At 39.0% G+C, this 15357-nt stretch overlaps 1 protein-coding gene across 1 annotated transcript; it reads right to left on the bottom strand.

The window, feature by feature from the left end:
* Positions 1–1676: 1676 nt before the first annotated feature.
* Positions 1677–8276, bottom strand: DESI2 (desumoylating isopeptidase 2). Its single transcript, XM_010291851.1, has 4 exons — positions 8209–8276; positions 6266–6359; positions 5390–5531; positions 1677–3567 (listed from the first exon to the last, which is right to left on the bottom strand). The coding sequence occupies exons 1-4, from the start codon at positions 8273–8275 to the stop codon at positions 3334–3336; spliced, it is 537 nt and encodes a 178-aa protein (XP_010290153.1). The 5' UTR covers position 8276; the 3' UTR covers positions 1677–3333.
* Positions 8277–15357: the final 7081 nt, after the last annotated feature.

Raw genomic sequence — 15357 nt, 5'->3', positions numbered from 1 at the left:
TAAGATGCTAGACAACTTCTTGCCATGTACAGGTAACAAAAGTCAAAATTCTTTTAATTTTATACAAATACTATGTAGTACAGTAAACTTGAATACAAGTTTACAAAAAAATGCATCAGTGAATGTTCAGCTTGTAACCAACTTCCAACAGTGAAAATTATCATGTATCAATAGTGATCAGAATTGCATTGCAAGTTTTAGAAGTAATGCAACTATGTTTTTACCAAGCGACTCTGAAGTTACTGGTGCACATTGACAGTACATTGGATTTTTTTGGCTTGCTGAAGAGAAAATAGCATTTAAATAAAATGACTTTGAGTTAAAGAATATAATACGTATCAAAAGTACTATCTTACAGAAAAATTAAACAAGAATGAGAAAGTAAACAGAGCAGAACCCTGAAGTAGTGATATTTTTCTACCCGTTTTGATGGGAAAGACTCCACAGGTGTCCAGCTTTTTCTCACAGCATTTTGGAGTGTTCTAATCCTAGCACAGTGTGGTCATTACTAGACTAAAGTAATCCCTGCTTGTCAGTAATGCTGGTGAAAGGTAACTTGCTCTATTGCTAACAAATTGGAGTAACCACTGGCAGGGTGACTTCTTGGAGGCATCCAGTGGAGGCTGAGTTGACAGCACGCGATTGAAGTTACAGTACTGCTTGCTTTGATACAATACCCAATAGCCTTCAGGGTTCAGGTGTCAGTTTCCTCACAGGATTTACAAATGGATGGTTTTGCAACAACAACAACAAACAAAACAAACAAACAAAAAAGGAGCATAAGACAGTATTTTCACCTGTATGGCTACCAATAAAATGAATGTTTTTGTTACAAACTTTCCAGTCTGCTTTATAAAAAATAGTCTTCGTTTTACTTCTAAATAAAAACTGTGCTGTGATCTGTCACCTTCTTGCATTGTACATGCTGTAATTGTATGTGTTAATGAAGGTGTAGAGATTTGTGACCTAGCGCTCTGGATATATCAGAAGCCTAAAGAGCTGATTTTGGTACATAAAAGTTAGGTAGCAATGAAAATTAATTCTATTTATTTTTTCCTAAAACCTAGGAAAAGCTACAGTACATTGCTAGATCAGTGGCCTCAACCCTGAGCTGAAATAAAGGACCTGCCTTGGCCAAGAGACTTAGTCACATTACTACCACAGCTGCGCAGCAGAGGCAAAATAACCTGTCTGTGGCCTGTTGCCTAAGCTGTAAGTAGTGCGAGATTCAGTTCTGTAATGCTTGAGAGTTGACTGGAGACCACCATATTCATTTTCACTACAGGAGAAAAAGAAAGGAGAACTCAAAGCCAGAGATTCAAGTGAAAAAGCACTCAACAGGGACAGCCAGTATGTCCAGCTTCCAGAGACCAGAGAACATAGTGGCAGACTTGTCAGTCTTCAGTGTTTCCCACTTGGCAGAAGAGATTATTCAAAGACGTACCAAACTACAGTTAAAGAGACTTTTTCCAGAAAGAGTCTCACTTGATTTTTTTTCCTCCAGAACTGAGCGTGTCTCTCTCTCTGTACCTATACTGCACCACAGAAGATGCGTGAAAACTTAAAGACTGTCTGACAAAGGATTCAACCCAACTGCTAGCAGAAAAACTTCGGCTCTTTTCTAACATGAGTCAGAGTTGGCAATCGTAAGAATTCTTACTGCGATACCACCTACTGCACCTTCCTGTAGGGCTCAGTGGCAGACTACCCATGGCTAGGAGCATTTGTAACATGAAGCATTTTTGCCTCCCAAGAGGACTTTTTTTCCTTTTAAACAGCAGAAACTGTAGAGTCAGTATTTCACTTAATGGAAAAACTAAATCCAGCAACAGACTGAAAATAAAGCTTGTAAGAATCATTTATACTTCTAGTAATGCACACTTCTTCGTGAGCTGATCAGTTTACGGATGGTATGTTTTTCGTTAGTTTAAGGCAGCAAGTCTTTCAAAATACACAAGCTCACCTCCCTCATGTTTGTGCTACTGTATCCTTATGTGCAACAAGAGAACCTCACTAATTTACACTAATGACTGGAAGAACCATTAATTCTCTTGGTAAGTGAACAAGAATAAGGCATTCCATTATATATTCTGATCATTAATTATAATTTAGCTCTAATTATAATCTACCAGCAAACATACTTCTGTGTTTTAGAAAATAGTATCTCTCACCTTCAGATATAATTATGTGTGCAGATTAGTGGGTTCTGCTGTGTAAACACGCAGGTGCATAAGCAATTTTCAGGTTTTTCTTCATTACATCTGACAAGAAAGTTAATGCCACAGACAGAGACTGTGGGAAAATAAATTAGGATTTCTCTATAATTTGTGCGGATATGCACAACTGGGCAGTAATTTATAGCTCAGAAAAAAAAAAAAGGACACAACTGTTTACAAACTCAGATGAAGCAAAAATCAGCAGCAGAAAGCAAGGCCATTCCCCAACCATAAATGGCTTGTATTACACTATTCCAAACTATATGAAACGAAAAAAGAATACAAGTACTAACTTATATATACAAGTTTGAAATAAAGTAAAGCAAACAGTGAAAAATGTGTTGATGCTTCTAACAGATGATACTCACATGTCTAAATCCTAGTTGAAGTAGACTGTAAATACAGACAAGAAGACAGGATGCAAACTACATGGCTAAGTTTAAAAAAAAAAGGGATCAATGTGCATTGCAATGAGATAGAAATTTCCCTTCATATGTGCAAAAATCCACAGTTTCATTAATGTAGAGGTCATACTTCTAGTATCAGATCTTGGACAAAACCAGTCTCCCTACATCCTGGAATCTACCTGTTTACATCAGCCACTTCTAAGTGCACAGTACCCTGTTCACATAGATAGTATTCAGCAGTTTCTGGCATTTCTCAGAAATTTAATGTTCACCTGCCTTAAATCTTGAAAACAAAGGGGAGAGTTCATCCAGGGCATCATACCAATGCTATTGAGTTATACCAACAGTTAAATCAAACTCAAATTCTCTCTTCTTCCATGGTGGCAGGAGTCCTTACAGGACTTGTAAACAGCAGTACACAATACTGTAAACAAATAATTTAAGTTCTGTTTTATACAAGATGTTAAGTTAACCCAGGTCTACCAAACAGGTGAAAATGAAAAGGGTGGCTTCACACAAAATCCTTCCCTTTTCTCCCAGCAATTCTTTTCACTACATAAATAATCCTGAGCTGAAACAGGGGTTGATGAGAGCCTTTTTTGCATATAAAAACAATGTTCTAGAGTCAGCTCTCATGTTCTGTCAGGAAGTCAACTGCTGGAGAGATTAAACTGAAGTATTTCAAACCATTTGTTACTTTGGAGGAGGACTTATAATTTGGTGTGGCGTCCAGTTCTAGACCCAGATGCTGAGCTTGCCAGGGAAGCCGATGCTGCTGCATCCTCAGCTTCCTCCAGCTCATCGTGTAGCTCCTGGCTAACACTAGACTGGAGGGCTGCAGGAGTTAGCCACTCCTTCGGCAGACAGCTCTGGAGAAACGGTATGCAAGAGCTGAAGTAGGCAAGGCGATTCACCCACCGTGGAATCTCTTTTCCACACAGAATCTAGGGGGAAAGGGAAAAGAAAGGATTAACTTGTCTTCTGGGTTCAGCAGTAACAAAGCTACAATATTGTAAATAAAAAGAAAAGGCTGCAGCAGCCTTGCAATTTATGTATCACAAATGCCAGTCAAGAAGCACTCAAGTTAGCTGCACTACAGCTTTCTCCATCAGTAAAAGCAACATCTCAAGTCACATGAGGAGACTTGTTTTCCACCGTTTGACACACGATTCTCCACTTTTTTTAGAAGTCCTGAAAAGCCTAACCACCTCACTCTTTTGAATAACTTCTATAAAGGGCACCAAAATGAGTTAAGGTATGCTTTCTATTCACTGCTAATTCCTCAGAAACAGAAATTGCAGGAGAAATTTCACTATTACAAAAAAGCACCCTGACTTGGCATTACGCATACAGCTAAGGCTATTTATTGTGACGGCCTCTGGTGACTTTGCAAACAGTATCACTATCTTACAGCACACAGGCCAACCACACACACTCAGGTTCACCGGAACAAAAGCAGCTATACAAGGCAAAGCTGGTTTTAACTCCTCAAAAATATATAAAGCTGCATTAAGTACTTGTTTTTACTCTACAACAGTCATTAAATGGTTTTGTTGTCACTATTCAAGGAGCGAACTATTTTACTTAACTACCTCCATATTCACTTCTGTATTACTTACTCTAGTGCAAATCTGGAGAAAATCATAGGTAATAGGAGCATTACTCTGTTGTAACTGGGCAGCATTTAACTTGTAATTATATCCCTGTTCTTATAGTCAATTTGAACACTAAATAGGACAAGACATAAAATAGAAACAACATGACCATGAGGTTGAAGAGTACAGCAAAAACCTGGCCATATAGGCCAGATTTCAGGCTAACTGCAGCTTTGTCAGTGTCTCGCCCTACTTACTTGTACCAGCATTGCACATGAATCATCATCTCAGTAAAATCTTCCAGTACCACTGGAAGATAAGTCTACATAAAACATAGGCTATACAATAAGTGTGCCATTAACTATTTTGAAAAAAAGAGCAATAAAATTTTATGGAAGTTCACCATGGAAAACATAGCCATCCCTTTTTTTGGAGTGCTTCAGTGAAACATTAGAATAAATTCTGACAAGCACAGATTGCTAACTACCGATAAAAATCGCAACTGCCATTCCCCACTTTGTCCTGGGCTACTTGTTCCTGACCCTTTCCCTTGTGTTGATACACATGAGTGATCAGGCATTCAACCATACTGGCAAAGCAATTGTTAAAATAAAGCTGAGGGGAAAACCCAAAGCTCATTCAACCCCACAATCAGATACTTTGCACAACCACTCATGATCAGGATGCAGGTGCTGGCAGCGCAGTAACATGACAAAAGCCTCTCAGGCAGAAGATTAACATTGTCTGTGAAACTTCAACACCTTTGTTATTCTTTAACAGTAGGTCATAACTATAAAATTATTTTCAGTGTGATGGCCCTGTGAGGAAATACTGATAAAAATAACACATGGTTCTATCTTCAGTAGTGATCTCTGAAGCATCTGAAATGATTTTGAAATCCTGTTAATACTTTATTTACTAGGTCTCTCAATTAGGAACGCACCCCTGCTCGAACCCAAACTATGTATGACAACAATATTTAGCATTTTTGGCAGCAAGATCTTGTGCTTTGGACATAAGCACAAATAAAACCTGGAAAACAGTGACATTTGCCCGAGGTAACAGAGATAGGAAGCTGGAAATTAGGCCAAACATCCCAAAGGAAAGGAAGGAGATGATGCTCTGTAGCCACCTGGGAAGCACCTTTCTGTAGACCATCATGTTTGTTTACCTCAGATAAAGCTGAAGAAAAGTGATTGCAGTTTTTGTGCATTAGGTGGTAAGCATTTCCTTTGAATTCTTTTCCAAGCTCTTCTACTATTTTTTCTATGTCATCTTCCATAAAGTCAGTACTGCCTAGAACCACGGCCTCTCTAGAAGAGAAACAGAGACAACAGGTGGTGATCAGGCTTCCATGATATAGGTAGATTACTGTTCATCCCTTGCTCAAAAATCACCCCACTGTGGGTGGCGAGATCTTTCTGCCTTCCTAGAATAACACAGATTCTTTCTGTTCCACATTACAGCACCAATTTCATCTTTACCATGAGAGATTATTTCCTTGACAATTGTCCACCTGTAGCTCATTTACGTTCTTTACAACTTTAATCTGACAAACACTGGATGTGATTTTCCCTTCATCTCCAAAGGATATTGTTTCTAAGAGACAGCTGAGAACAGATAAGAGCTTGTAATGCAGGGAAGGGTCAAGGCAATCATACTGAGAAAGCGGAAGAGAGACATGAGGAAACCTTGAAAAGCAACATTTTTCAGCTTTTTCTTTGAATAAAAATTTCATTACCTTGAAAAAGTTACCCCTTTGTATATACTGTATGAATAACAAGAGCTAGCCACAAGTCCACATAATTTTTTTTTTTTTTACACATTTAAGGAATTTAATGGTATGCTAAAAATAATGTTCTCTGCCGTAGACACTTCACTGTCTCATCACCTCTGTCTACCTTTCATTTCTGAGTAAAGAAAACACACTAATTTCTCAGAAAGTCAGAAATCCTGCAGTGTCATTCAACACATCTCCAAAATAAATGCAACAAGTTGTCTTTCGAATATGCCTTCTCAAAAGCAAGAAAATAGGTATCTCTCTTACTTAAATTTAAATGTTTCTCCTAGCTCAGAAGCATTTCCTGGTGAAATTTCAAATATTCCAGAAAAAGGGTATGGATGACCACCATAGGCAAATTCTGAAAGAGAAAACTCAGATTTAACAAAAACAGCGTACAATGACAGAAAAGACCAGCAGACCTCACTGACTGGAAGATCGCTTCACAAGGTTGTAAAGCTAGAAGCCACACAGCTTATTTACATGGGTAACAAATACAAGGAGGTGGAAATGAATAGTTTTGTTAGTCACTAGTCTCCCTAAGTAAAAACTGACAGGAAGTTTCCTACATCAGTGTACAGGTTTAACTTGAATAACTTTACAGTAAGTATACATGGTTTTCATTGTGTAAGTGAGGATTTACAAGTTAAATTGTAAATCCTGTCAATGTTCTTTATAAATGCTTGTCTAGAAGCCCACTTACATATTTAGAGATTAGGGATTCAAAGTACTGCATCCTCGAAGGTCTGATGGTGCTTCTATTCAGTGCGCTCTACAGCTGTGCAGCGAGTAGTGGCCTAATAGGTTAAATTTTAGAGTTCAACTGTCCTGACTTCTTTACTATAACAAGAAAGTAAACCAGTGCTTGCATCTGAAGTCTGCATGTAGCATCTGCTGGCATAAACACTTACAATACCTGAAAATATCATGACGTGCTTCAGCTTCCTTCTGTGTCTGTATGATAACACAGCATGCCACACCCAGAGCGCAATAAAAAGCTTTAAGCGTGACTTCACACTTCCTTTACTCAAAACTTGTCACACATCATCCAAGCCTAGCATTCAGTTTTGTGGATAATCTTTTTTACAGCAGGTTAATAAATAAAGTTTGATGTGCTTTGAAAAATGCAAGTCATTGTTCTAGCAGGCATATGACCTGCTATATGAGAAAGCTGTTACAATCTGAACAGGAAGGGAGGCACATGTATTTGGCACAGCTCAAGAACTGGGTTTCAGGCACAGCACTATTAAGAGTCAGGTCTTTCTGGTTGGGATTAAAAGAAATACAAAAAAGTTTTAACAATAAGCATTGTATTTTGTCAATTTGTTGCTTTGATAACACTTGCAAACCCACTTACCATGCAACCATTATAAACTTTTATAGTTTAAGATAACTTTGCGCAATGTGGTCTTTGGATTGCATGCCACACCTTTTGCTGCCTCCCCTCATCTCCAAACACATTCCAAAAAAAGAAGTGAAGTAGATTTTTCTCCTTTAAATGGACTACTTTTAGCAACACCATCACCTCAGAGCATGATTATACTGCTAGGCAGGAACACCTCAGACCTGAGCCTGTGCTACAGCATGCTCAGAAACACGTTCTGGCAGAAACAGGGATTCAAAGTGGCCTGAACAGATCAGGAAGCTGCATCCCCAAGGTACAACCTATTTAGCAAAATCAGAATGTATTGCTGTATTTATCACAGGTCTATCTTTTGTAAACAGTATGCATGAGATGCCTTTTAAAGAAGCTGCCTCTTCAAAACAAGCCAACCTTACCAATAAGGAATAGACAGTTTTTTGTGAGCATCATGCACTTTTACGTGCCTATGTGCAACAGACTACTGTTTCTGTAGTTAAAAATTAACTCCTTGCACTAAGTGCTGGCAGAATACTGAGGAAACATGATTCAACCACGCTTATATGAAGCATACACTTGTTTTAAAAACAGGTATTTTGAAACCTAAAATAAAGATTTCTATGCCTAGCTGAATAAATTGCACACTTTTTCACAGCTGCATAGCTTTATACAAGATGACTACCACATTATTCGTATCCAAGGTTTTTTTGAGAGGCAGAAGAGATGAGAACTTTAAAACAAAACTGATGAACAGTTTTCAGAAGCCAGGCTTCCCTCTCTACCTGAAAAAAGTTTTTTAAATAACAGCATTACCGGAACAAAGAGTAAGTTATGTTTTTCTTGTACGTACCTCGGCCATACACCTCTATACCTGAATGGAACACTCCAATTCCAAGGGAAGAAGTATATTCATTCATCCAATACTAAAAGGAAAGAAGAAAACAAAAAAGACTCGAGTCAGTTTCCGATACAGATTTGTCTTCTGATAGCAGGCTGACATGTATTTGTCCCCCACATCAAAAGCATAAAAACCTACCACAAAGTGAAACTGCACAACCCATTTTATGGGAGCAGAACATGCTGGTAAAATTCCCTGACTGTACACAGTGAATTAATTCCATTAGGTTCTACTCCAGTGTTTTAGTGCTGTCTGTGTCTGCCAGCCAAGGAGACTGTACCTGGGAGAGATCAGATCAACTTTTCGATTGTCAACAAGTTACAGGTTGTAAAGTTTTCCATTAGGTAGAATACATTCTAGAATCAACTGCAGTAATTTCACAGGAGCACTTTTTTTTTTTTATATAACATCAGAATGTTGGACTGCAATATACACACACCAACTTTCATTTATAGCAATGACCACATTTTTGCTTATGACCAGATGTGCACAAGACATACTCAGGGATATGTAAGATGGACTGAAATTACTTTAGAATATTTTGTCTTTGAATAGTCAATTGGTGGTCACCATACAAGAGACTAAGCTCTCTCCACACTCCTGATGTACGTGCCTCCATACATTAGGTGTAAGTCTTTTGTGTACGTCTAACAACTGTTTCCAATATATTACTTCTATTGTAGCCAACAGATAATAGCTGCATTTCAAAAGGAAAACGGAAGTGATAATTAAAAAATAAAATCACACAATCCCACAAAAAAACCCACCTTCCCTTAGTGCTTTCTCTTTTCTTTTTCAAAAGCAGTGGCAGCAGCAAGTGCTGATCAGGAACTAACTATTACCCTCAAGACCTTAAAGATACACGGAGTTCTGGAAAGGGAAAACCTCAACATTACTGTCTTTCCTTGGCTACATCACCACCCTCAAAGTATCAGTCTGCAAGCAGTAAAAATTGTCAAGTGACATAATTTAAAAAGGAACCTCAAACAAAGGGGGAAAAAAAGCCTTAGCTGTGTCCTTAAAACTGAAACTGGCTAGCAAGAAAATCCTCTCAAAAATACAAGGAAAACATTATTTTGTCAATTACTCCTGTAGTGGGATTTTTTCCTCCCAGGTCATCTGGTCCCAAAGGGCACCCCTATGAGCTTCCTCAAAGCAGACTTCAAAAAGTCAGCTGGCAGGTAGGATACAGACTGAGGTAGCACCCCAACAAATTAATATTTGTTTAGCAAACAGAAAGAAAAAGCAGCTATCTTCTTTACACAACCGGTTGACATAAGTGCTTTCTGATGTAAAGTCACTACTAAAACAGCACAAATTATGATAAAATGTAAAAGGTTACAGGTGTCACTTTGTTAAGATGTGCTAGCTAGAGTTAGTACATGATTTACAGGGCTATTACAAACATTATGTTGTATAACTTGCATTTCTGAAAGCCATTTTCTCCCAATAAAAATGATATACTAAACTTTGGGCTGAGAAGCTATTTATGAAAATCAAAACAAGTTAAATGGCAAAAAGAGTAAGTCAGGCCAAAAGTTACAAACTTTCAGGCACTAAATATGTATGTATTTGGCTTTTACAGTCATCTTTATTCTAAGTATCATCAAACCTAAAATAAATGGTCCCTCAAATTCAGTTACTAGCAGTTGCCAAACATCAGCATATCACTTTTCCAGCCAAAAAATCACAATTGTGCTCGCAGACACAGGATATGAATAACTATATGGATAACAAGATGCTGAGGATTTGATGTTCTTTTCTTCAGACAAGCCAGTTGTGAGAAGTTTTGTCAAAATTAATTAACAGGAGACAGATTTTGGTCCTTATATTTATTTAAAGCTAAGGATCATTGAGTTCCGTGGATAAATTTTGGTTAAGACTAAACAACACTTTGCTTTAACTTCTGGCTTTTTTAATGCATTGCATTGTGACGTTAACTAGTGGGGTATGGATGATTATACCGAATTATCACCTTAGTCTATGTAATGGTCTTTCCTTCCTCCCCCAGAAAAGAGCAAGGCTAGCCCATATGTATCTAACTAGGCTTTTCAGATCAAGCTACATCCAGAAATATAATGGGTTAGGTTTAGTCTGTATAGAAAGACATAGAACAGGGAGAACACAAGAAGAGGGGAAGGAAGGAGAACGATGTCAAGATGACCCAACTAACTTAATGGGTTTGAGAGCATAAAAAATTGGATTTTGTTCATTAATGTGAAATCAAAGCCCCCAGGGAAATGGATGAGCTACTTAAATATAAAGCTGTTTCAGTTCTGAAGCCAATGCTATCCCCCACTTTACCACCTGACCATTTCAAAGTAGTTTTAGGTTTACATTTATAGTCAAATGGTAGGAAATTCAACATTCAGTTTGTCAGCGCAGGAATAGAGTATGTTTGCCTAATGAGAAGGTGTATCCAAAGGAACCTAATCTAGAACTGAGCTACATAGGTGCTCTAGCCTCTCCTCTCCTGAACACCCATTCTGCCAGAAAACTCTGGGTCCGGCCTCTGGATTTCAAATAATCTACGCATCACATACGCATCAGATCTGTTAATGCCAAGCAAGGTTACTGTTATTCTCTGAAAATGGAATAAATGTTACACAAGATATCTCATAAGCAGTGTAAGTAATAAAGCCTAGTTTGTCACTAGACAGAAAAAGAGAAAAATTATTCATGTTCCTCCCCTCTCACAACCCTGGGAAACCTAATGGAAGGTATAGGGAGAGGACAGAAAAGCAAGTCACCAACCCTCCTTATTGATCCATACAGAAGCACACAAATGGAATGGAAAGCTGCCCTAACGAGGTGTTCAGCAAGTCTGGTGCTATTCAAGTACGTGCTCCTTCTTACTCGTGCCACCTAAACACATGGGGCTCACTAGACTACAAAAACTGAGCAGTGGTGGCAAATTAAACAAACGTTAGCAGCTTTTGAAGAAGTGCCTAAAGCAAGCTGGCACTTCACTTAGTATTTCCAGTAAGAACAGAGTAGGTTAACTGAAGATAAAAGAATTTCATAGAATGATAAAATCTTTGGGTTGGAAGGGACCTTTAAAGGCCATCTAGTCCAACCCCCTACAATGAGCAGGGTCATCTTCAACTAGATCAGGTTGCTCAGAGCCCTGTCCAACCCGACCTTGGACGTTTCCAGGGATGGGGCATCTACCACCTCTCTGGGCAGCCTATGCCAGGGTTTCACCACCCTCATTGTCAAAAATATCTTCCTTATACTGAGTCTAAATCTACCCTCTTTTAGTTTAAAACCATTACCCCTTGTCCTATCACAACAGGCCCTGCTAAAAAGTCTGTCCCCATCTTTCTTATAAGCCTCCTTTAAGTACTGGAAGGCTGCAATAAGGTCTCCCCAGACCCTTCTCTTCTCCAGGCTGAACAACCCCAACTCTCTCAGCCTGTCCTCATAGGAGAGCTGTTCCATCCCTCTGATCATTTTTGTGACCCTCCTCTGGACCTGCTCCAACAGGTCCACATCTTTCCTATGCTGAGGGCTCCAGAGCTGGACGCAGTACTCCAGGTAAGACAGAATTACTTCCCCCCCCCCCCCCGAAGAGTAATTATATCTAATTATTACTTAATCTGGATCAGCTATTGGAAGGTTGGTCACATTTTCCCATTGAACAAAATGTTTTCTCTCACTGAAGAACGAAATGCAGGACAAATGCAACATAAAGTACACTGAATTTGGCTACAGCTGAAATGATTATACACAGCTTACAAAATAAAGACTGTAAATTAAATGACACATATATATAGCTTGTTGGTTCAAGAACATGCCGTAAGTTCTGGAATCCCAAATTGATCCCAAAACCTACATCCTTGCTTCCATTACACAAACTGGATTCCTTTCGTTTAGTCTGGTATGAATTTTGCCATAGTAGAATGTACAGAAGAAGCACAATCCCATATCCTCAATATTATGCAGTAAGTCAGTTCTGTAAAACAGGAATTCATGTTTAATGCAACTATCAGAATGAAAATATTAAAGTGTTTTTCTATGTGCATGTCACTGTCACTGAAATGTCACTGAAATGAAAGAAAAACACTAATGCCAGTGCTTCAAAAATATCTTCATTACTTTCTTCAAAGCTTTCATTTATGTTGATACTTTAGAATGTTATAGCCTTATTTGACAGGGGAAAAAATAGGATGCTTACTTTGGGCACAAAAAACTCCTAAAAATAGCAGTTAGTTAAAGTACTCTGGTTCTCAAAACACAATATAGCAAAGACTTCACCATCGTAAAAGATCTTCAAAGCCATGAATATGCAGCACATAATTAGACCCTTAAGCTTCTCTCCCTCCATAACGTTACCAGTACTTGAAAGTCCACTTTCTTGTATGACACACACACCCCCCTCATCAACCTTTGGTTTTATCAAAGATTTTAACTTTTTTAAGCGCTAAAGACAATGGAAGGGTACATGCTCCAACAAACCGACTCAGTCCTGTAAGGAGTTTCACTAGTAGCAAGGTCATCTAGTACTCCCCTGCACACCTAAGCAGTCGTCTGGGAAACGAAGCTACATTTAGCACTCAGTTTAGAATAAAGCTGTTCATATAACTCTTGCAATTATAGTAGTGTTACAGTAGTGATTCTGTCAACCAGGTGACTAACAGTGGTCTCTTGTTCCAAAAGAGAAACAACCACCCCAAACTCAAACTACAAAAAACCCCAAATCCACCTCCAAGTGACACGAAATGTCAGAAGCAAACAATAAACCTGCTAGTGCCTCAATACACAGTTGGCAAGATTTGATGAATAAAGGGAACTTCCAAACAGCTATTATGAAAGACTCTTCCCTTCTCTCCCCTATTCTTAGTGCCCCCAAGCAATGCAGTATCATTGATTTCAGCAGGCTTGTCTACGTGCAGTAATGTACCTGCTATGCAACATGAAAGCGAGGCTTTAGTTTAAGCTCCTGCTTCAAGCAAGTTTAAAATGGACTGAGACATCGTTTAGCAAGAGTTCAAGGCAGGATGCATACTGACAGTGTCTTTCAGACACCGTGGGAACCTGATTTTTTTTTCTCCAGTTTAAAGGAAATCTGTTTCTCTAATGGTCAAAAAAATGTGGACATTGTTAGAAAACAACCACCACAATTGAAGTAGGATACAGAAATATTCTGCCTAGTGGTCTCAGCTTACACGATGTATAATATGTCATGATATATCACAACTGCAGACCAATGCACAAAAAGCCACCCCTACATGTGATCAGACATCTGCAAATAAATGTGCTTGCTTGCTTCTTTTGGAAAATAAGGTCCTTCCACAGATAATGGCTTTAGAGTCTATGCTACTTCTTGAGATAGGCAGAGCCCTGCTAATCACAACAGGACTACCATCAGTCCCCAACATATTCTAAGGAAAAGTATGACATTCGTTTTTACAAGCACAACCTTTTTCACCCTTCCCTCCTGCTAACTGTCAGTCTTCCTAGGATGACTGGAGTAAAACTCATCACAGTAATTCAACTCTGGAGGAAAAAGAAAGGACGACATGGGTTGCAGCAAAGAAATCTAAGGAGTAAGAGATGAAGGAGAACCATGTGAATGAAAAAGTAGACTATCACAAGAGAAAAGAAAAGGCATACTGAAGTCACACCGCACCAATGCTGTCATCATAGTGAGAATGGAGTTTCTCACAGAGGCCATGGCATTACTTTCCAGGCAGGCACTTACGCAGGAGACAGCCCATTCTGCTAAGTTTTCACAGCCTGCCTGTGAACTGGGCCCTGGCGGCACTTTGCACAGCTAAGCAAGTCTTCATGAGAACACTGGGTCTTCCATCTTAGCAAGTCAGAAGTGCGTCAAGCCTTGACTTCAAAGATACTATCTTAGGTAAAAGTTCTGAAACTGAAGTCCTACTTCTTTCTCTGTATTAATATTTATAGTTAATATATGTAAAACCACCTCTTTTCATGCTGAAAGAACCTCTCCAACGTATATTTTTCAACTGTATTCCAATAAATCATACATATGCATGGGACAGAGCACCCTTCCCTGCTTAAGTCTAGTATAAATAAGGCACACTGACTTTTTGTCATATCAATGTCACGTACAGGCTCAACCAGGTGAGCAAAGACTTTTTTGCTCATTTCCCCACCACCCCCAACTCATAAAAATCACAGTGAATCGCCTGCTCCTGTCTCCAGTCTCCTCTCTTCTCTACAATGAAGAAAAAACAAAGTAAAAGTAACAGGTTATATTTGCTGGAGGCAGAACTCAAGACACAGGAGCAGGCAAAAAAAAAAAATCCTTTGACAGGGACATTGATTTCTATGTTAAGTATTAGGGTGAAAGAAAATAATGACAAGAATGAAGCTAGTTCATATAATCTCATACATGATTTTAATTTCAAGCCAGATAGCTCCCTGTTGATTGCTATTAAATATTCTGGCATTAAAGCCTGGGTATTCTCAAGGAAACAAACTGCATTTTGTCTCTGCCAGCAGTCACTGACTCTACAGTATACACCCTGGCCCTTTTAAAACATCAAAAATTCACTTTGAAATGGTGGTGGTAGGAAAGCCCATCCAAAATAAACTAAGTAACACAAACAACGTAACCTGAAGTTGGTTGTCAATCTTGCTGCCCCACTATCGGTAGACTCAAATACGTGGTCAGAGAACTGGTGCTACTTGTTCTAATTTCCAGTGACCGAAACGCATTAACGGATAATATTTTCTTAATATTACTTATCCGCACCTCCTGTTCTATACAGGTACTTACACCTCATCTGTTACCACAGCATTTGAGCAGCTTCCAACTCAACATAAGACAACACAACTGTTGCTGTAGGTGCCACAGAAAGATTACTCAGAAGAGAGGGAAGGTGAGCTCACAGGACTGCAAATGGAGCTGGAGCAATTCCCTTATTTCTACCAGGTAACAGCCATACTAAAACTGTTCAAGTAACTCTGGTCTAGAAAGAAAAGAGCACAACATTACTGACACAGCACTAAAAAACCCTCTTATCCCTACAGCGACAGCGGTTATCTCCAACTACTATCCTACTGGAAAATCAGCCGCTTTCACGGTTTTCAGGAGCAGGAAAGGCAGGGCCTCCCCGCGGCTGA

Source organism: Phaethon lepturus, unplaced genomic scaffold (genome assembly GCF_000687285.1).
Source record: "Phaethon lepturus isolate BGI_N335 unplaced genomic scaffold, ASM68728v1 scaffold25107, whole genome shotgun sequence".
NCBI classification, from domain to species: Eukaryota; Metazoa; Chordata; class Aves; order Phaethontiformes; family Phaethontidae; genus Phaethon; species Phaethon lepturus.
This window is presented reverse-complemented; position numbering and strand designations above follow the sequence as displayed.

What these genes read in the sequence shown, in the direction of transcription:
- DESI2 (XM_010291851.1), bottom strand. Translation starts at nt 8,275, where the DNA reads ATGAATGAATATACTTCTTCCCTTGGAATTGGAGTGTTCCATTCAGGT. An exon ending in TATAGAGGTGTATGGCCGAG is followed by an intron (nt 6,360 to 8,208) that starts GTACGTACAAGA and finishes TTTCTCTTTCAG; the next exon opens with AATTTGCCTATGGTGGTCAT. An exon ending in TTTCTTCAGCTTTATCTGAG is followed by an intron (nt 3,568 to 5,389) that starts GTAAACAAACAT and finishes CTTTCCCCCTAG; the next exon opens with ATTCTGTGTGGAAAAGAGAT.